The 23,722-nt window shown below is 33.1% G+C and overlaps 1 protein-coding gene and 1 pseudogene across 2 annotated transcripts; both read right to left on the bottom strand.

Annotated features, from left to right (window-relative positions):
• Nucleotides 1-32: 32 nt before the first annotated feature.
• LOC145310513 (uncharacterized) lies at nucleotides 33-23,678 on the bottom strand (annotated as a pseudogene). Its single transcript, XR_013876568.1, has 5 exons — nucleotides 23,592-23,678; nucleotides 22,741-22,837; nucleotides 22,316-22,402; nucleotides 4,061-5,245; nucleotides 33-1,214 (listed from the first exon to the last, which is right to left on the bottom strand). The product of XR_013876568.1 is annotated as an uncharacterized LOC145310513 (transcript).
• LOC145310512 (uncharacterized) lies at nucleotides 8,346-15,222 on the bottom strand. The gene is made up of 8 exons (XM_080150458.1): nucleotides 15,143-15,222; nucleotides 13,744-14,498; nucleotides 12,488-12,585; nucleotides 11,543-11,647; nucleotides 11,213-11,275; nucleotides 10,356-10,463; nucleotides 9,720-9,835; nucleotides 8,346-9,347 (listed from the first exon to the last, which is right to left on the bottom strand). The coding sequence occupies exons 2-8, from the start codon at nucleotides 14,473-14,475 to the stop codon at nucleotides 8,599-8,601; spliced, it is 1,971 nt and encodes a 656-aa protein (XP_080006584.1). The 5' UTR covers nucleotides 14,476-14,498; nucleotides 15,143-15,222; the 3' UTR covers nucleotides 8,346-8,598.
• Nucleotides 23,679-23,722: the final 44 nt, after the last annotated feature.

Genomic DNA, 23,722 nt, shown 5'->3' with positions numbered 1-23,722 from the left:
TTAGTTCTACATTATGGAAACATGATGTCAAAATAAAAACAAAATATTTGTCATTATCAATAAATGAATTCTAATACAAATCTTATATTGTAAACCAATACAATGTCTTTCTTTATGTATGTATGCATGTTCAATACTATTTCATAAACGGCTGGACAAACAGTTCACTAATTTAGAAAGTTTTATTAAACTAAGAACAAAAAGAATCTTTAAATCCTTATAAGCAAGGGGCGATGCTTTTAGTTATATGATAAAGTAGAGATGTTACGGATATTTTTTTACATGGATAATAAAATATGTTGTCAGGAAGAAATTCTCTGAAAAAATTATTTACAACACTCTAATTCATTTACATTCAAATAGAGAGAGGATCAATATTGTCAGTTCTCATCTGGATAGAGAGAGGATCATCTTCAAATATTTCTTGTTCTTTAATTTCTTCCTTGATATAAACTTCTTCACATTTAATTAAACTAATAGATACAGAATGTGGAACTGTATTATTACAGCTTTTCATCATTTCTAAATGGTTTGGGGTTGCATTGTGTGTTTTTAAATGTGAGCTGGAGGTATAATGTTTATCACAAAGTTTGCATGAGAATGGCTTCTCACCAGTATGGAGCTTTTCATGAAGGGTCAATTTAATTTTCTCTGTAAATGCTTTTCCACATTGATCACATGAATGGCTTCTCACCTGTATGGATCCTTTTATGTCTTGTCAAACTACCAATCTGAGAAAATGATTTTCCACATTCATCACATGAGTATGGTTTGTCACCTGTATGGATCCTTTTATGTCTAGTCAATTCACTAATATTAGAGAAAGACTTTTCACATTGATCACATGGGAATAGTTTCTCTCCTGTATGGATTCTATTGTGCTTAGTCAGATGACTATTTTCAGAAAATGTCTTTTCACATTGATCACATGAGTATGGCTTTTCACCTGTATGGATCCGTTTGTGTTTAGTCAAATCACCATTCTGATAAAATGTCTTTCCACATTGGTCACATGAATATGGTCTCGCTCCTGAATGGATTCTTTCATGAAGGATCAACTTATCTTTCCGTGCAAATGTCTTTTCACATTGATCACATGAATATGGTTTCTCTCCAGTATGAACCCTCCTATGAACTACCAAGTTATGTCTCCGTTTAAAATTCTTGTCACAAATATCACATGTAATCATGCTGGTATTTCCTCTCTCAATCTCCTGAAATATTAGTTTTGTTAATAAAAACACAAAATTGGTTTTCCGATATTTTCAAATAAACACAGCATTCAGGTTCAAACTGAAACAAGGATGACAACTTCCATAGAAGCAAAGCAAGAAAAAACAGCCTGGCAGACAAGCAATGAAAATTATAAAAATTATATTCAAGCTAAATAATTTTATGTACAGACATATGTAAGAAAGGTTTGCTATTAAAAATTGTAAAAAGAAAGTAATAAACAAGGATGACAACATTAATAAAAATGAAGCTGACAAACATGGAGTGACAGCATTTATATAAATTGTGTACAGAAGTTAATATGGTTTTTAACCCAACCAACCCCGCCCCCTAGTTTTAGTTTTTATAATTGATGTTTATAATATTAAACAACTCCTCCTACTACTATTGTTCTAAAAAATCAATGAAAAATGGGCGGAGTTAGAATCTAATATTTTTAAAGTTTGGGGTAAGCACCCGGCCCCTTTACCCCCATCCCAGGACGTATATGAGTTAGTGCGGTAAATAAAAATAATACATTCACATAAAACTGGAAATAAATAAGCAAACAAATAAGAAAAGGTTATTATAAAAATTTGCAATCTATCTTTGATAAAAGATGAGAAGATGTACATTTCTTATAAAAATTTGAATCATAGCAGTACATACAGACCAACACATCAATTGATATATAATAGAGTAGGTGCGATATTCGAAAATGGCCAGCAAATTATTTACAAAATAAGGATGACAACATTCATAAAAGCGAAGCTCTGGAACAATAGGACAAACGAATTGAATAACTAAAATATAAATGTTTAAGTCTAAAAAAATATTATAAGTAAATTTGTTAAGAATTATAGGATACTGTTTTAAAGATATTCTTACATTTTTAGACCTTGATCATAGAGATGCTTCCTTAAAACATTGTACCTTGTTGTAATAGGAATAAGTATTCCAAAAATCAGATCAATAGGATAATTATAACACATAAAAAATTAGTTGTTAAAAAAGTTAAAATTCAACACAACTTAACTAAACGTACGGACATTCTGGAAACTATTATAGAGTTGCTAAGCTTTCTAAACTGTACCTAACTGTTATAGGAATCATCATGCAAAGTTTGAAAATTATAGGTCAATTCTAACATGTCCAAATTAACGAAAAGAGCTGACTGTTACGGACGGACGGGTCGATCATAAATATAGAAAAAACTTCGCATTTAAAAATTATATAAATACCTTATAATATAAAGTAGATATGTATAATGGATTTCTCTCTGTTTTCTTTGATTGTTAGTTGCTGACTGATTTTGATTCAATCATCAACCTAAATCATAAACAATAGTGTTGCTTTATAAATAAAACTGCACAAAATCTCCACCCATTTACTTAAATATGATGCTCAATGCGCGGACTCCTCCCACTTTTAATCAGAAATAATAGTTTAACTAGTTTCATATAAATCAGAATAATAAAAAAAGGGGTTAAATAACTGTATGTTCAATGTTCATAGGGTGGCGACCCTATTGCGACTTTCAAAAAGTCTTTTAATAGCATCGGGAATAATAACACAGCTAAGTCGCTATAAAAGAGGAAATAGACATTTGCTATCAGATTAAATATGTCCCCAACACTTGAACCAGAAAATTACCAGTTATACATCTTAACATTTACATTTATTGATCAAATAACAATTCTTAGCCTAACTATTTCTGTAGTGAAGAACAAAAAATACCTTATAATATAACGTAGATCTGTATAATGGATTTCTCTCTGTTCACTGTGAATGTTAGTTGCTGACTAACATTGATTCTATTATTAACCTAAAACATAAACAATAGTTTATTCTTGTTTTATATAAAATAAAGCTAAACAAAATCTCCGCCCATTTACTTAATAATGATGCTCAGCGCGGACTCCTCCTACTAATACCTAATTAGAAATTTAATCTGGCGGGAAATTATTCTTTATCCTTATGAAAAAAACTTAGAACAAATAAAGACCTAATCTATCCTACCTACATACTTAAGTTAGGTTAAGAGGGGGTCATAGATACACCAAGCCTTGAAGTTGGCACGGGGGCTTACGGCTTAGCAAAACAATAAGGTGTAGAACTCTTGTCTTTTCTTCTACCAAATTTCTATCTTTCTCCTATGTCTTTTCCCCTCTACACCGAGATTAAAGGGTTTAATTGTCTCTGATTAAAATTTCTAAATCTCATACAACGTTTTAACAATGAATTATCCTAAACAAGAACAAGGAGAAAGAGTCATCGCTGGACGTACCAGCGGCGCTGGATCTCGAGGAGGAATCATATTTCTAGAACCTGAACCAGCCATGTAAATTATATTAAGTTGGATCCCTTAGAGAATAATGTGGAGCCTTATGTATGAATAAAAATAAATAACCTGTGCATTTAGAAACAATATTGATAGGAAACTTGTTTTCTTTATAACATTGCTATTTATACTTGGTGCATTTTTATATATTATTAATATTTATCTGAAAATAATATATTTACATTTGATAAATATTATATTCACACAGAAACCAATAAATTAATGATTGTCATTATGCTTAAAAACACCAAAATTATTCACAGAAAATTAAAGTAAAATGAATCATTGGTAAAAAGTAAGTTGTAAGCAAAATACAGATAGGATTAAACAACTTTGTATAGACTTTGATAAATGAAAAAAAAAATTACAAATAAAATTGCTTTTTAACAATTAAAATGATATTTAGATTTTTATTTAAACTGAGCAATTGGCATTAATCCTGTCTCTTTAAATAAACATTTGTATACTATGACAATTAAATCTTTATATTTATATCTTATGATGAGCAATATCAATATCATCAATTCTATCTTCATCATAATTCTGTTCACAAGAAAGAGGATCTTCTATTTCTTGTTTAATATTTTCTTCAATATTCTGGATAGAGAGAGGATCTTCATCAAATATTTCTTCTTCTTTAATTTCTTCCTTGATATAAACTTCTTCACATTCAATTAAACTAATAGATACAGAAGGTTGAACTGTATTATTACAGCTTTTCATCATTTCTAAATGTCCAGGGGATTTATTATGGGTTGATAACAAGGAACTATAGGCATAATGTTTGTCACAAAGTTTACATGAGTATGGCTTCTCACCCGAATGGGCCCTTTTGTGCTGAGTCAAATGGCTAGTTTGAGAAAATGTCTTTCCACATTGATCACATGAATATGGCTTCTCACCTGTATGGATTCTTTTGTGAGAGGTCAAAGAACTTTTGTTTGAAAAATAATTTTCACATTGATCACATGAGTATGGTTTCTCACCTGTATGGATCCTTTTGTGGTAAGTCAAGTGACTACCAGTTATAAAGGTCTTTATACATTGTTCACATGAGAAAGGCTTCTCATCTGTGTGGACTCTTTTGTGTCTAATAAAAGAACTATTATCAGAGAAGGTCTTTTCACATTGATCACATGAAAATGGTTTCTCTCCTGTATGGATCCTCTTGTGCGTAGTCAAATAACTACCAGTAGTAAATGTCTTATCACATTGATCACATGAGTATGGCTTCTCACCAGTATGAACTCTTTTGTGGTAAGCCAATCCACTACTTTGTTTGAATGTCTTTTCACATTGATCACATGAGTATGGCTTTGCTCCTGTATGGATCCTTTCATGTTGGATCAAATGACTTTTATCAGAGAACGACTTTCCACATTGATCACATGAGAATGGTTTCTCTCCTGTATGGATCTTCTTGTGCTTAGTCAAATTACTACCAGTAGTAAATGTCTTATTACATTGATCACATGAGTATGGCTTATCAGATGAGTAAGGTTTCTCGCCAGTGTGGGTTCGTTTGTGTTTATTCAAAACACCATTCTCAGAGAAAGACTTTCCACATTGACCACATGAGAATGGCTTCTCTCCCGTATGAACCCTCATATGAACAATCAAGTGAGATTTGCATGTAAAATTCTTGTTACAAATATCACAGGTATTCATGCTGGTATATCCTCTCTCAATCTCCTGTAATATCATTTTTATTAATAAAACATATAATATTGTTTTCCAACTAGGATAACAATTTCCATAAAAGCAAAGCAATAAAATAAAAAAAGTCATATCCAAGTTGTTGTCAATAAAGCTAAATATTTAAAAAGAAAAAACAACCTTTTAGTAACAATTTTACAGATACTCTTACTTTCTTTGTTGTACCTTATTGTTAAAGGAAGAACAATTATGATTTGCCTAAATTACGATAAGAGCTACTGTTATAGACGTACAGACAAATGTAAGAAAGCTTCGCTTTTAAAATTGCAGAAAGAAAGTAATAAACAAGGATGACAACATTTGTAAAAAGCAAATCTGACAAACATGGAATTTACAGCATTTATATTTGTGTACAGGGGTTGATATAGTTTTATAACCCACACATATTTAGTTTTTATAATTAAATAATATTTAGCAACTCCTCCTACTTTAATTAATGAGAAATGGGAGTAAAATGGGGGATTTCAAAGTCTGGGGTAAGCACCCCTTTACCCCCATCCCAGGACGTATATGAGTTAGGGCGGTAAATACATAGAACTGGAAATATTTTTTTTATAAAAGAAAGGAATAAAAATTTGAATCAGAGCAGTAGAGACAAACCAACACATCAAGTGATATATAGAGTAGGTGCGATATTCAGAAATGGTCGGCAAATCATTTACAGAATAAGGATGATAACATTCATAACGGCGAAGCTCTGAAATGGTAGAACAAATGAACATTAACACATTAAGAATGTCAGAACTGAATAAGCAGAATATAAATGTATAAGTCAAAATAAAATTGTAAGTAAATTTGTTGCAAAGCTGTATAATTACAAGTTAAGAAATTGATTTTAGAGACACTTCCTAAAAATATTGTACTTTGTTGTAACAGGAATCAGTATTAAAAAAAACAGATAAATAGGATAATTATAACACATAAAAAAGTTTTTGTCAGAAAGGTTAAAAATTAACATGTTTAAAATGGACGTTTGGACACTTTGTAAATTGTACCTAACTACTAAGGTATCACCATGAAAAGTTTGAAATCGATAGGACAATTCTAATATGACTAAATTATAGATAAGAAAGTGATTTTAAGATAGATTATTTATCGCCACAAAAAATCCGCAATAAAGGGGGAGGTAGATTGTGCTAAAATTCCGTAAAGGTGTGAGTTTTAAGGCTTAAAAACAGTAGTGACGCGATAATATTCACTAAATATGTGTATTCCATATTGAATAGAACCATAGACAAAAGTTTTTAGATATTTATATTTAGTGAATATTATCGTTCTACTGCTCTTTTTAGCCTTAAAACTCACACCTTTATGGAATTTTACTTTTACCACAACCTACCTCCCCCTTTTTCTTCTAGAAATTTAATAAACCTCAGAGTATTACCTACAGACAACGGACCATGTAAATTTAATATTTGTTGCTCATTGAAATCCGCCATAAATTTATATTAAATATCTTCTTGAAATTTAATATAATTCAGAGCATTACATAGAGACCATGTAAATTAGATATTTGATGCTTATTGGAATAGGGAATCTTTACAAACAAAAAATCAACAGTCTAACTTGAATAGCAGTCGAGAAATTCACAGTTAAAAGCCGGAATATATTTTTTGCAATTTTTTATAATAGTTTAACTATTGCAGAGTTTCATATAGATCAGAATAGTAAGTGAATAGAGGGGGGCATCTAAACTTATAAAGGGAAGAAATGGTAATATTCACTAAATATAAATATATAATTTTTTTTGTCTATGGTTCTATTTAATAAGGAATACACATTTTTAGTGAACATTATCGTTCTACTACTGTTTTTAAGCCTTAAAACTTTCACCTTTACGGAATTTAAGCATTTTAAACATACATCATACAACTATTTCTGTAGTAAAGAACAAAAGACTATAAATACCTTATTATATCAAGTAGATCTGTATATTAATAGATTTCTCTCTGTTCACTTTGAAAGTTAGTTACTGACTGACGTTGATTCAATTATAAACCTAAATCATAAAAAATAGTTATATTCATTAAAATTAACTAAATCTCCGCCCATTTACTTAACTATGATATGGTGTTATTTTAGATAAAGATAATGGCGGCAAATTCAGGGAGGGAGGAGACATTGAGCTGATTATTACACTAGTCCCCAACGGTTTTATAATTACGTTTTATTTTTCGTTTGACCATCAACTTTGGGGACCATAAATGCATTCTGATTGGTGGATATATTAAGTCCAGTATCCAAACGTTTCAACCAAAAATTTATATCTACAGAAGGAGTAATTTTGTGTATTAATTTTATACATGTACATTAATTTATCAGACATTGTCTTATCCTTTTAGATCCCTGATTTTTATGTGTATAAACTGACAGATAGCAAAATTGTAGATTTGCTTTCCATATAAAATATTGATATTAAATTAAAACAAGATACCCTTACATAAATTTTCGAGGTAAGGTACATAAATTTATAAAGAAAAATTATAAAAAGGATGACAACATCCATGAAAGCAAAGCTCTGAAATGGAAGGACAAACGAACATTAATCAGTATTCTAAAAATCCAATCGGATAATTATATAACATACAAATTTGTTGTTAAAAAAATTTGAAAATCAACATGTTTGAAATGGAGTACATTTTGGTAACAATTATAGAGTTGCTACGCTTTCTAAATCGTACCAGGAATCACCATGCAAAATTTGAAATCGATAGTAAAATTCTAACTTATTTAAATTTAAAAAAAGAGGTAACTGTTTGGGATGGACGGTCGGACAGACTCTAATTATAAATAGCTTGTATTTTAGTTAGATAATGACGACACAATTTTATAAAATCTATTTTTTACTTTAAGGTGTTGTTCTATAGGTATATAAAATATAAAATAGCCTAAAACCTTCCATAGACTATAAATAAACATTTAGCCAATTTCTAACCCATTAACTTAAGAGTGTCCAAATACCTGTTTTTATTTGTGATATTCTTATTATTCCATGGTATTAAATTTCATTTTCATGTTCTGAAAATAAATAATAATCAAGAAATAAAAAATGATATGTAAAGAAAACAAACAAGAATTACAGATTTACACAGAGAAATAACTTTAAAATTCTTATCAAATCAATTTAAAAATGTAGAAGAAATAGAATGAAAAAAGTTCTTGTTTACATAACAAAGTAAAAAATAAGTTAGTAGGTAGGTAATATCATCTTTTTATATACAGCTATTTAATTTAGGTACTGAAAATTGAGCTTTCTTTTTTTTAGATAAAAATATTATTATCTTAGAGTTAAGCATATTCAATTTAATCTTTCACAATGTCAATAGTCTTTATATATATTTCTCAACAGAACTCTGATCACAAGAAAGAGAATTATTATCCTGACTTTCTTCTTCTTCTATTTCCTGTTTTATAGTTTCTTCAATATTCTCAGCCTCCATATTGATAAAGAGAGGATCCTCATCAAGAGTTTCTTCTTCTTTTATCTCTAGTTTAATATTAGCTTTGCCACAATCAACAAAACTGGTAGAAGCAGAAAGTGAATCTGTATTCTTAGTAGATTCTAACTTCTTGAGATGTCCAGCGGATTTATAATGATTTGTTAAGCTTGAACTAAAGGAAAAAGATTTTAGGCATAATTCACAAGAGTATGGCTTCTCTCCTGTATGGATTCTCTTATGTTCAGCTAATGAACTTTGTTGTGAGAATGCCTTCTCACATGTGTCACATTTGAATGGCTTCTGCCCAGTATGGATCCTTTTATGTTCAATTAAATAACTTTGTCTTGAGAAAGACTTTTCACATGTATCACAAAAGTAAGGCATTTCTCCTGTGTGGATACGTTTATGTACAATTAAATTACTTGACGTTGAGAAAGCCTTTTCACATGTATCACATGTGAATGGCTTTTCACCTGTATGGATTCTCATGTGTAATGTTAAACTACCATTATGAATAAATGATTTATTGCATAAATTACATTTAAATGGCTTCTCTCCTGTATGAATTCTCATATGTGCTGTTAAATGGCTCTTGTAAGAGAATTCCTTGCTACAGACATGACAGTTCATGATGGTTTCTTAACTGTTCTTGCACCTGGAATAAATAGAAAACAATGTAATACTTGTGTAGAATTGGAAATTATAATTCCAAGCATTTGTTATTTTAGTGTATATTCTGAATAGAAAATAATTATGCTTTGCCTATTTTATTTTATCTTTGACTATGTTGTGCTCAAGGAAATTTGTGTTGTTGTGGGGGAGGGGGGGGGGGGGGATAGGATAACGTTTCACCAACAACATTATTTCTCATTTTAGTGCATTTCCTTAATGTGCCTAACGAGTATAGGCAACCCCAAACCCTTCTTTTTAACAAATAAAATAAGTTAAAATTAGGGAATTTTTTCTTGAAGCCCCTCCTGTCCTGGGTCCCTACCATGCAAGACCTATACCTGTTTGTGGGATCATATGTTTGCCGCGTCTACGCCGCGGATCTACCTTCAACAGCAGCAGCAACACCATCAGCAGCAGCAGAAGAAGCCAAGAGCAAACACTTACAATCTCCCATCTACCTTACCTACATCGTCACCATCACCATCTACGTCACAAATGCTTCCATCGGTTTTTTTTAATATCTACGACAAAGAGGAATATCCCTCAGCTGAATCGAGTTTTTAACATGTTTGACAAAGAATAAGGCAACTCCAGCTGGCCTTATTCGGCTTCTTCTGCTTAGAGCTGGCATTGAACAAAATCCAGGCCCCAAAATCTGGCACTGTGTTATCTGTTCAAAAATTCTATCTACAACTTCTGTTCAATGTACCAACTGTTTACAATGGATCCACATTAAATGTTCCCAACTGAAAACATCTAAAGAACGACGCAAATTTAAAACCTGGTTTGGACCATGCTGTAAACACCTAACACCAACGAACAACCCCCCCCCCCCCAAGATCACAACCCCCCCCGTGTAAAATTTCAAAAATATGTTGAAGATAAATTTAAAAAATCAAGAAAAATCAAAAGTGTTCACAAAGCTGAGGTCTTTTTCCGTCACACCCTACAAAATGCTGCCAAAAAGTACATACCTGCAGGCAGGATCCCCAAAATCTTCAACGCCTTCCCCACTGAAACTGCTAAACTCATGGATGATAGAGACAACATCAGAAAAAACAATCCTGATGACCCAAGACTTCCTGAAATCAACAACAACATCACAAAAACAATCCGTGAACATCGGAAACAGAAATGGAAGGAACACATCAACAGCTGTCAAGCAGGATCCAAGAAGCTCTGGAAGACAATAAAGAGCTTAAATAACAACCCAGTCCAGCCTGACAACCAAGGTATTTGTTTTAACGATAAATGTACAACTGATGCTAAATCTATTGCAAACAAATTTAACGCTCAATACACCCCCTCCTCAGACAAGAAACTGGTCAAAGCTCTCAGAGGCACCCTCCGAAAGCTGAAATGTAAACCTAAAGACTCTAAGGTTACATTTACACCTGCCCAGACGTTAGAAGCCATCAAAAAGTCCAAGAGTTCCAGAGCCATAGGACCTGATGGCCTGTCCCCGATTATGTAAAAGAACATTGGTCCAAACGCCATCAATTACCTTACCAACATCTTTAACATATGCATGGAAACATCCGTCATTCCCAACATCTGGAAGACGAGTAAGATCATCTCTTTGCTTAAACCTGGTAAACCTGCTGATAAAGGCTCCAGCTACCGGCCAGTATCCTTACTGTCTCCAGCAATTAAAATCCTGGAAGCCCTCATTCTTCCTGCTGTCACTGAGGCAGTAGAATTAGCAGATCACCAGCATGGTTTCCGAAAAGGTCGCTCTACTGGTACAGCCCTCCAGAGTATTCTGGACCACATTAACAGAGGCCTAAACAGGAAAAAACCTGTCCATAGAACCGTAAGTGTTGCCATTGACCTGTCACGTGCATTTGACACGGTGGACCACAACATCCTACTGGACGACATTAAACATCTGAACCTAAATGATTACATAAAATGGTTTTTATGTGCATACCTGAGAGGCAGACAAACCTACGTTGTATTTAGAAATTCAACTTCTTCATACAGGAAAGTTAAACAAGGGGTACCCCAGGGTGGAGTTCTCTCCCCCATGTTGTTTAATTTATATATGTCATCTATGCCCTCCCCCCCTGGAAACATCAGACTAGAAACATATGCAGGCGATTCCAACATCCTGAATTCCGGCCCCAAGATAGAACCGGTTGTCGAGGAAATAAATCAATACTTGGCAACCCTGAACATCTGGTTTAAAAACAGGAACCTTGAGATTTCCCCGTCAAAATCTTCAGCTACACTTTTTACAACATCTTCAAATGAGTGTAACTTAGATCTAGATGTTCAGATTAACGGAGAACAGGTACCAACAGTCAAGAAACCAAAGTTCCTAGGGATCACATTTGATAACCTACTTTCTTTCAAGCAGCATGCCTCTGACCTTAAAACCAAAGTCCAGTCCAAGACGAACATCCTTAAAGCCCTGACTGGCTCGGACTGGGGCAAAGAAAAGGAAGTAATAGTTAATACATATAAAGCTATTGGTGTATCCCAACTGAACTACTGCTGCCATATCTGGACACCCTCACTAAGCAAGACATCCTGGCAAGGCCTTCAAACAGCTCAAAATGCCGCTCTTAGAGCTGCCACTGGCTGCCATAAAATGACCAATATTGACCATCTACATTCTGAAACAAAAGTCATGAAGGTCCAAGCACATTGTGAGATGCTTAGTAAGCAATTTCTGCTGGCAACACAGAAACCGAGCCACCCTAACAAAGTCGACCTCTCTGCTCCCCCCCCTCCCCGTCAGATGAAGCAGACTCTGTCCTCCAGATTTGGACCTGAAATCAGGCAGATGTCCCGGCTTGATATCCCTGAGGAAGAGTATAAAGGGAAGCTCAAACTAATTCACACCAAGTCTGTCCAACAATCAATTAATGAAATGCTGCCTAATAAAGTCCTAAACAGTATACCCCCACCCATCCATGCATCTGAAAAGGAGCTCCCCAGATGCACCAGAGCCACATTAGCCCAGCTGCGCTCTGGATACAGCAACTACCTGTACAGTTACAAGTCCCGGATCAATCCAACTATACAGGACAAATGCCCACTCTGTTTACACCCTTCACACTCAACGACACACCTGTTTGATTGCCCAAATAACAGGACCGACCTCACTGTCCATGATCTGTGGAACCGACCAATGGAAGCTGCCAGATTTCTGAACCTGGCCACACGTGACAACGACGATAATGGATGAGTAGAAATGGGCTAAACAAACAAACAAACCTATACCTGTTGTGTACTAGTGCTGCAATATATTCTAACTTCACCTGATCTTAAGTAAACACGAAAACACGAAAGAATTCTAACCAATATAGATGGGGGGGGGGGGGAGAGTTCTGAGCTTCACTGGGCACTTTGAGGGAAATCATAATTATTTTAAATGAAAGAATAGGACATTTCCCTTTATAGGTTTGAACTATGCTCCAATAGGAAGTAAAATAAAACTATGCCTCGACTTATATCAAGATTCCTTCATTTCAGTGGTAGGCAAAGTCTTTTTATAAGGACAGACAGGTATTTACTTACTTAAGTTTTCTTTCACTTTCAGTTCTATTAACTTCAGTCTTATTTCATTTTATATTTTGTCTGAAAATAAATATAATTATTATTACAAGTAATACAAGTCTTATCATCGGATCTAAGTGAATATAAAATAATAATAAGAAATATGTGAAAAGTTTGATATAATTTAGAGATGAAAAAAAATTGCATAAGTATAATTCTAACTTTTGATGCTTGTAAATATCAGGGATGAAAAGTTTTAAATTTTTTAAATTGTTTATTTATAGTATAAAAATTCTGCACCTTATGTTATACTACAATCAATACAACGAACATGATTTAGTTGAAATAAGATTAATCAAAAATATTTACAAAGTCAAACATACATCTGAGAAAGAGAAAAAGGATTACCGTCAACTTGATATCCAAGTTTCTATTAAACTTGGATTAATTAGAATCATGGGATCAACACAATAATCCTAACTCCCTTCATATATACTATCATCTCAATTTTATGATTTATCCTTGTAACAGGATGTGTGTATGTCTATCTGTACTGAAGGATCTCGCTAACCGCTGGACCGATCGGGTTCTCCTTAACAGGGTTGCTTCTCATAGGTCAAGATCATAGGTTATCAAATTTGACTCCCTTTCCTCAAGTGTCCCTAGAGGCCTCTAGGGGGTAGCCGCTAGTATTTACCATAAACTAATAAATATTTACAAAGAGGTTGAATTACAGTTCAATTTTATATTCCACAATATCAACAGTTGATATTCTATCCTCGTTAAAATTCTGTTCACAAGAAAGAGAATCTTTATCCTGACTTTCATCTTCTATTTCCTGTTTTATGTTTCTTCAACATTCTTAGCCTCCATGTTGATAGATAGAGGATCCTCATCAAGAGTTTCTTCTTCTTTTATCTCTAGTTTAACATCAGCTTCACCACAATCAACAAAACTGGTAGAAGCAGAAGGTGGAACTGAATTCTTATAAGATTCTAACTTCTTGAGATGTCCAGCGGATTTGTTATGTCTTAACAGGTTTGAACTATCATTATAAGTTCTTTCACATGTATTACAAGAGTATGACTTCTCTCCTGTATGAATCCTCTTATGTACATATAATGCACTTTGATGAGAGAAAGCTTTTTGACATGTATCACATGAGTATGGCTCCTCTCCTGTATGGATTCTCTTATGTTCAGTTAATAAACTTTGTCGTGAGAAAGTCTTTACACATGTATCACAGGAGTATGGCTTCTCTCCTGTATGACTCCTCTTATGTACAGTTAACTCTTTATCTGTACGGAAAGTTTTACCACATGTATCGCAAGAGTATGGCTTCACTCCTGTATGTATCTTCTTATGTTCAGTTAATGCACTTTGTCGTGAGAAGGTCTTTCCACATGTATCACAGGAGTAAGGCTTCTCTCCTGTATGAATCCTCTTATGGTCATTTAAATGACATTGTTGCAAGAAAGCCTTTTCACATGTATCACATTTGAAAAGCTTCTCTCCTGTATGAAGTCTCATATGTCTTGTTAAACTACCCTTTGTAGAGAATTCCTTACAGCAGATTTGACACTTGTTCATAATAGATTTAATTGTTCTTGCACCTGGAATAAATAAAATCGGCGTTATCCTCTTAAAATTTTTTTTCTCTCGATTTTTTTCAATTTCTAAGAGGATAATACCATAAAATCTAATGTAATATCTATGTAGAATTAAATATTATAATTTCAATCTTTTTTATTTTTTTATGAATAATTTCCAATACTGATTATTGTAATAGCTACTCTATAATTAAGGTGTGTCCTTACGTCTTTCAATGAATTGTTAAAAGTACTCAATGAGAACTCATCTCCTCACAACCATATCTTATATAATATAGCTACTCTATATGTAAGGTGTGTCCGTCACTATCTAGGTAAAAATGTTCCAGATGAACTCTATGAAAATTCTCCTCTTACATCAAATTTTTATCCAACTTTCTCTTCTATCCACTTACATGTACATGTACATAACTATAGTATTATTACCCGATCTACTTTTCATGTTTTATCAAATGTCCATCTTCAGCTTTGATTTAAAATACATACTATGTAGAAACAACCATCCCAAACCCCAACTGTTTGAATAATATTTTGATTACAGACAACTAATTCAATTTTATGACAGACAGATAGACATCGTACATCTTTAATATTAATATTCTAAAGATTCTGCTACATAATATTTGTAATATAGAGAACTAACTTACTTTACTTTGCTACACTCAAATTACTCGTGTTTTCTTTCTGTATATAATCTCAGAGTCTCATTTCATTTAATATTCAGTCTGAAAATAAATATAATAATAATTTTACAAGTAACACAATTCTAATAACAAGATCTGATTAATTGAAAATAAGAAAATGAGAAATAATAAAAATTAGAGATGGTAGACAGACCTTGCTCAATAGGATAGAAAAAATGTATAAAAAAACAATTTCTATACAATTTAGTTGAAATATATTCAATTTTTAAAATTTTATCTCAATTAGTATTCCTCAATTTTAGGTTAGGGTAAATTAGTTATATGTACAAGGTAGCCCCCAACTGTTAGGGCAACACAGATTTATGTTTAAACAATAAAGCAAACAAAATATATATGATACTACCTACCTGATTCTGAAGGATTCTGATTTTATCATTATTTACACCTATTTTCAAATCTTTATACAAATATAATTAAGCACTTGTTAAAAGACATTTACAACAAATTCGCAAACTAGGTTCATTCATTTATCAAACATTTTTATGTTTATCTACTTAAACAAATTCTTCACTCTCAATTCCTTCTTCCTCCTTTATTTCCTCTTTTATAATTACTTCCAAACTCTCAGCCTCTATCTTTATAGATATAGGATCCTCATCAAGATTTTCTTCTTCTTTTATCTCTAGTTTTATATCAGATTCAACACAATCAACATAACTGGTAGAAGCAGATTGTGGAACTTTATTGTTAGAAGATTCTATCTTTTTGAGATGTTTTGCTGATTCATAATGTGTTGTCAGGTTTGATTTGGTGTAAAAAGATTTCTGACATAATTCACAAGAGTATGGCTTCTCACTAGTGTGGATCCTCTTATGTACAATTAAGTTGCTTTGGCGTGAGAAAGCCTTATCACATGTGTCACAAGAGTATGGTTTTTCTCCTGTATGGATCCTCTTATGTTTAGCTAATGCATCTTGTCGCGAGAAAGCCTTTTTACATGTATCACAAGTGTAAGGCTTCTCTGCTGTATGGTTTCTCTTATGGGAAGTTAACTCATCCTTAATTTTCTCAGGAACCATTTGACCAACAGAGATGATTTCTTAAACTTAAGCTTTTATGCTTATAAACTAACTTCTAGTTTAGAAGTCACCCCCCTGCCGCCAACCCCTAGCCCTCCGGGGCTCAAAAAACCCTAAAAATGAACCTAACCTTAATTTTCTCAGGAACCATTTGACCAACAGAGATGATTTTTTAAACTTAAGCTTTTATGCTTATAAACTAACTTCTAGTTTAGAAGTCACCCCCCTGCCACCAACCCCTAGCCCTCCGGGGCTCAAAAAAACCCTAGAATGAACCTAACCTTAATTTTCTCAGGAACCATTTGACCAAAAGAGATGATTTATTAAACTTAAGCTTTTATGCTTATAAACTAACTTCTGATTTAGAAGTCACCCCCCTGCCACCAACCCTTAGCCCTCCGGGGCTCAAAAAACCCTAAAAATGAACCTAACCCTAATTTTCCCAGGAACCATTTGACCAACAGAGATGATTTCTTAAACTTAAGCTTTTATGCTTATAAACTAACTTCTAGTTTAGAAGTCAGCCCCCTGCCACCAACCCCTAGCCCTCCGGGGCTCAAAAAAACTCTAAAAATGAACCTAACCTTAATTTTCTCAGCAACCATTTGACCAACAGAGATGATTTCTTTAACTTAAGCTTTTATGCTTATAAACTAACTTCTAGTTTAGAAGTCACCCCACTGCCGCCAACCCCTAGCCCTCCGGGGCTCAAAAAAACCCCTAAAAATGAACCTAACCTTAATTTTCTCAGGAACCATTTGACCAACAGAGATGATTTCTTAAGCTTAAGCTTTTATGCCTATAAACTAACTTCTAGTTTACAAGTCAGCCCCCTGCCACCAACCCCTAGCCCCCCGGGGCTCTAAAAAACCCTAAAAATGAACCTAACCTTGATTTAAATTTCTTATTTGTAGAGTTAGAGGTACACTTATTAGACCAAATATGCTTATTTTTGGATGTTATTGACATATCTCCTGAAAAAAATAGAATCGGCCTCCAGGTTCAGGTGCTGCAGGCCTCCAGGTCCACTCAGGAGACAGGTAAAAGTTTAAATTTCTTATTTGATGGTTTAGAGGTACACTTATTAAACCAAATATGCATCTTTTTGGATGTTATTGACATATCTGCTGAAAAAATTAGAATCGGCCTCCAGGTTCAGGTGCTGCAGGCATCCAGGTCCACTCTGGAGACAGGTAAAAATTAAAATTTCTTTTTTGAAGAATTAGAGGTAAACTTATTAAACCAAATATGCATCTTTTTGGATGTTATTGACATATCTGCTGAAAAAATTAGAATTGGCCTCCAGGTTCAGCAGATATGTCAATAACATCCAAAAAGAAGCATATTTGGTTTAATAAGTGTACCTCTAACTCTTCAAATAAGAAATTTTAATTTTTACCTGTCTCCAGAGTGGTTCATTTTTTTTTTTTTTTTTTGAGCCCCGGGGGGCAAGGGGTTGGCGGCAGGGGGGCTATTTCTAAACTTAAACTTAGTTTATAAGCATAAAAGCTTAAGTTTAAAAAATCATCTCTGTTGGTCAAATGATTCCTGAGAAAATTAAGGTTAGGTTCATTTTTAGGGTTTTTTTGAGCCCCGGAGGGCTAGGGGTTGGCGGCAGGGGGGTGACTTCTAAACTAGAAGTTAGTTTATAAGCATTAAGCTTAAGTTTAAGAAATCATCTCTGTTGGTCAAATGGTTCCTGAGAAAATTAAGGTTAGGTTCATTTTTAGGGTTTTTTTGAGCCCCGGAGGGCTAGGGGTTGGTGGCAGGGGGGTGACTTCTAAATCAGAAGTTAGTTTGTAAGCATAAAAACTTAAGTTTAAGAAATCATCTCTGTTGGTCAAATGGTTCCTGAGAAAATTAAGGTTAGGTTCATTTTTAGGGGGATTTTGAGCCCCGGGGGGCTAGGGGGTGGGGTTATCCAAAAAATGATTAAAAATCCGTGAAGTACTAACCAAAAGTAAACTTTTATCCCAAATAACCTATAGTCTAACTTTAATACCTAGCCCAATAATCACGGAGTAAGCGAAAGTGTCAAAACTTCCCCCCCCCCCCTTACATAAATTTGCATCATTTAAGACAAACTTATTATTTTCTAATAATGTTGACCTTTTCTTGGCTCTGGACACTTTTTTTAGTATCAAAAATAGGTCCCAACTCTACAAAAAAAGTAGTTTCCGGAGAAAATATAGTGTAAATTTTATAGAATAAAAGTTTGTCTCAAATGAATCATAATTTGCTAGTTTGGGGAGAAAACGAGAAAAAAATCGGCAGTTTTTTGGCGGGAGCGGCGGTTCAGCCGCCGTTTTTTTCACAAATCTACGTTATACCCAATTAAAGCAACTACTTTACCGAATTATAGAGTTCTTCTCCTATTTTAAAGTCTTAAAACTAACACCCTTACGGAATTCTGCGAAAGATACCTCCCCCTTTCTAGAACCAACAATTTAAATCCTATTAAGGTGAAGCCCCAAGAGAATAAGGTGGAGCTTTTAGTGGGTATAAAAATAAATAACCTGTGTATTTAGAAACAATATTGGTAGGAAACTTGTTTGTTTTCTTTATAACATTGCTATCTATACTTAATGCATTTTTATATATAATTAATATTTATCTGAAAATAATATATCTACATTTAATAAATATTCTATTCACACAGAAACCAATAAATTAATGATTGTTAAAAACACCAAAATTATTCACAAAAAATCTAAGTAAAATAAATCATTGTTAAAAAGTAAGTTGTAAGCAAAATACAGATAGGATTAAACAACTTTGTATAGACTTTGATAAATACAAATAAAATTGCTTTTTAACAATTAAAATGATATTTAGATTTTTATTTGAACTGAGCAATTGGCATTAATCCTGTCTCTCTAAATAAACATTTGTATCTAATGACAATTAAAGGTTTATATTTTATGATGAACAATATCAATAGTATCAATTCTATCTTCATCATAATTCTGTTGACAAGAAAGAGGATCTTCTATTTCTTGTTTAATATTTTCTTTAATATAGTCAGCTCTCATCTGGATAGAGAGAGGATCTTCATCAAATATTTCTTCTTCTTTAATTTCTTCCTTGATATAAACTTCTTCACATTTAATTGAACTAATAGATACAGAAGGTTGATCTGTATTATTACAAGTTTTCATCATTTCTAAATGTCCCATGGATTTATTATGATATGCTAGCGCTGAACTAGAGATATAATGTTTGTCACAAAGTTTACATGAGTATGGCTTCTCACCTTTATGGATCCTTTCATGGACAGTCAATTCCCCACTAGATTTAAATGTCTTTTCACATTGATCACATGAGAATGGCTTCTCACCTGTATGGATCCTTTCATGGACAGTCAATTCCCCACTAGATTTAAATGTCTTTTCACATTGATCACATGAGAATGGCTTCTCACCTGTATGGATCCTTTTATGTACAGTCAAAGTACTAATTTGAGAAAATGTCTTTTGACATTGATCACATGAGTATGGCTTCTCACCAGTATGGATCCTTTTATGAAGGGTCAATTTATCTTTATGTGCAAAAGTCTTTTCACATTGATCACATGAGTAGGGCTTCTCACCAGTGTGGATCCTTTTGTGTATAATCAGTTTATCTTTCCGTGCAAATGCTTTTCCACATTGGTCACATGAGAATGGTTTCTCACCCGTATGAACCCTCATATGAATAACCAAAGAAGATTTCTGTGTAAAATTTTTATTACAAATATCACAGGTATTCATGCTGGTATATCCTGTCTCAATATCCTGAAATATGATTTTTTTAATAAAAACATATAATATTGTTTTTTAATATTTTCAAATAAACACAAAATTCATGTAAAACTGAAACTGACAAGTAATACAGATTGTAAAAGTCATATCCAAGTTGTTGTCAATAAAGATAATAATTTTAAAAGAACAAAAGACTTTCTCTAACAATTTTACAGATCCTTTACTTATTATTAAAGAAATTATCAGAACAATTCTGACAGGCTTAAATTTATGAGAGCTACTGTTGTAGACATACAGATGCAAATGTAAGATAGCTTTAAATCAAGTAATAAAAAATAGGGAGGGAGGGGACGTTGGGCTGTTTACTACTATAGTATCCAAAATTTTTTAATCAGTTTTCTTAATATTTGGCTCAACAACTTTGAGGACTTTTAATGGATTTTGATTGGTTGGCTTATTAAGTTGAATGTTTAAACGTTTAGACACTAATTGTAATCTTGAGAACGGGTAATTTTGTTTTTCATCATTAAGGATGTACATCAATTTATCGGCCATTGTCTTATTCCTTTATATCCCTGAAAAAAAACAAGGTTGAAACATTGATAACAGTGAAGCTGGCAAACATAGAGAGACAGCATTTATATAAATTGTGTATAGAAGTTGATATGGTTTTATAACCCAACCACCCCCCCCCCCCCGCCACCTCTCACCAGATTTAGTTTTTATAATTATTTTTTATAATAATTAGCAACTCCTCCTACTTTAATTGTTCTAAATAAATGATAAATGGGCGGAGTTAGAATTTAATATTTGAGGCAGGGGAGTAAAATGAGGGATTTCAAAGTTTGTAGTATAACCCCTTTACCCCCATCCCAGGACGTATATGATTAAGTATATATGTTAGGGCGGTAAATATAAATAATATATTAACATGGAACTGGAAATAAATTGTTATTATAAAAAAAAATTGATGACAATATCTTTAAAAGCCAAGCTGAAAAACACCAGACTAGCAGAAAAATCCAGGTTTCTAAAGGGACAATGGCCAATAAATAGAGTTACGGTGGTGAGAGTTCGAGTTCAAGTCCCCATGTCGCAAACTCGAATTTCTCAGTCGTTATACATTCACGCAGCTTCCCCTGGTTGTGTATGAAGGGAGATTATTGAGTTGTTTGGATACTTAATAGTCACGTACATAACATCTGTACAACCCTTATCCCAAGCTTCTCTGCTGAGAGCGTCATTCATTACGGTGACTTAATTTGGGACACCTGCCATACTCGGCGAGGGTGAGGTAATAACGAGTAGATCCCTTGAGACAGCGGGTCAAGTCATAATGTACTTGAGCTTGGAGCTTGAGCTGGCCCTAGTGGCTATACAAAAGTGTCTCCTCCTTCTCCATGACTACTTAGGTCCAAACACTAAGAAAACAATTGCTACACACACACACACACACACACACACACACAATAGATGTACATTCCCTATGATAATGCACATAATTACCCCTTCCGTAGATTAAAATTAGTTTAACATTTAAACGATTGAACACTCTACTTAATGAATCAAACAATTCAAATTCACTAGTATCCCCAAAGTTGTTAAGCAAACGAATAATCAAATGTTATCATAAAACTTTGGGGACCATTGTAATAAACAACTCTTTCTCTCTGGGAAAAATCTGCAATCTATCTTTGATAAAAGCTGAAGGCATATTTCTTATTAAAATTTGAAACAGAGCAGTACAGACAGACCAACTCATCAAGTGATATATAGAGTAGGTGTGATATTAGGAAATTGACAGACGAATATTAACACATTAAGAATGTCAGAACTGTATAAGCAGAATATACATGTGTATAAGTCGAAACAAAATTGTAATTAAGATTGTTACAAAGCTGCATAATTACAAGATAAGAACTCGATTATAGAGATGATTCTAAAATGACAATATAAATGAAAAGAGCAAACCATGGACTGGTCCTAATTATAGAAAAGCTTCGCTTTTAAGAATCAGTATTGAATAGCATATGATAAGAGAATGGGTTTGAGATAGATGCTTAAACTTGATTATAGAGATACTTCGCTCATAATATTGTAATTTGTTTTCCTAGGAATCAGTATTCCAAAATTCAGATGCATAGGATAATTATACAACATAATCAGAAAGATTAAAATCAACATGTTTTAAATGGACGTACAGACATTCTGGTAATGTTTATACAGTTGCTACGCTACAGGAATACCCATACAATGTTTGAAATTGTAAGGACAATTTTAACATGTAGAAATTAACGAAAAGAGCTGACCGTTACGGACGGACGGGTCGACCATAAATATAGAAATGATATAAATACCTTATAATAAAAATTAGATCTGTAAAATGGTTTCTCTCTATTCACAGTGAAAGTTAGTTGCTGACTGACAATGATACTTTTGTCAACCTAAATCATAAACATTATTTAACTCTTGTTATATTAAAATAAATCTCCGCCCATTAACTCAAATATGATGCCCAATGCGCGGACTCCTCCCAATTTTAATCAGAAACTGGACAAGCAATTAATTTTGTTAAAAGGTTGTTATTTTATTTTATAAATTATTATTTTATTATGCATTATTAAATGATATAGATTTTCAAAATATAAATATGTTATTTTGTCATTATATAATAAGAATGTAATTTAGCGGCTCAAACAGAATAAATGTGAACTTAATACGGACAGACGGTCAAAATTGGAGAAAGGCTTTGCACATAAAATATGATAAAAAAATAAATTACCTATCATGAGTTTATTCCACAATCAAAATTCCTCTGTGGATTTCTCTCTGTTCCCTGGAAATGTTAGTAACTTCCTGGCATTGATTCAATGAACAATCTAAAATAAAAACAATAGTTAACTCTTATTTAATATTAAAACCTCACAAAATCTCCGCCCATTTACTTAATTAAGATACTCAAGGCGAACTCCTCCCCTTTTTCAATCAGAAACTGGACAAGCAAATGTTTTTTTATAAAGGGTGTGGAGTTATTTTAAAGAAAATTCTGGCGGCAAATTATTGTTTAGATAAATGAGAAACTTGAATAGGTTCAAGAAAAGATTTAGATTAATAAAAGTGACATGAAAAATTGTCATCTAAATTGAATGGATATTATAAGTAAGTTTGTTAAGGAGTGGAACTCCGTCCCCCCCCCCCCCCAACACCCAAAAAGCACTCTATAATATTTGGAACTAAACCCTTTATAACCCATAACTAGCACTTAACCTCTCACTATGGTTAAAAGCCCTTGGTTTTAATAAATAAGGTACAGCTTACCCGAGGGGTAAAACTTTTAGATGCGTCCATTAACTAAATAATGATAAAATACCCCCCCTCCCCCAACCCCCTTACAAAAAAAGGCTTTGAGTTCCTTGACAAGCATCTAACATTTTTATTACCGGCGAATATTTACAGCCCTTTCTTTATAAATATAAATATACTCAAAGATCTTGCAAACAATAATCAGGAAAGTTTAGCATTGGCCGCAAAAAAGAAAATAACACCATTAAGGGAGTTGTCACTCTACCTAAGAGATATGCCCTCTTTATTTCCTCTTGGGGTAAAACCTTTAGTAATATAAAAGTGAATAACCTGTGTGTTTGTAAACAAAAATAGTAGAAAACTTGTTTCTTATTGATATCTATACTCTGTGCATTTTATTTTGTCATAAATTATTCTGAAAATAATATATTTACATTAGACAATTATTTTATTTACACTAC

This window comes from Acartia tonsa, unplaced genomic scaffold (assembly GCF_053477335.1).
Source record: "Acartia tonsa isolate MP-2025a unplaced genomic scaffold, ASM5347733v1 sca2, whole genome shotgun sequence".
In the NCBI taxonomy this organism is placed as follows: Eukaryota; Metazoa; Arthropoda; class Copepoda; order Calanoida; family Acartiidae; genus Acartia; species Acartia tonsa.
The sequence above is the reverse complement of the archived record's forward strand: the minus strand, read 5'-3'. Positions and strand labels throughout refer to the sequence as shown.

Coding starts and splice junctions, on each gene's coding strand:
- LOC145310512 (XM_080150458.1), bottom strand. CDS start 14,475: ATGAACAAGTGTCAAATCTGCTGTAAGGAATTCTCTACAAAGGGTAGT. Junction 10,464..11,212: donor GTGTCAAATGCACGTGACAG/GTCAATGGCAAC, acceptor TGTTGATTTCAG/GAAGTCTTGGGTCATCAGGA. Junction 9,348..9,719: donor ACATATGATCCCACAAACAG/GTATAGGTCTTG, acceptor AGAACAGTTAAG/AAACCATCATGAACTGTCAT.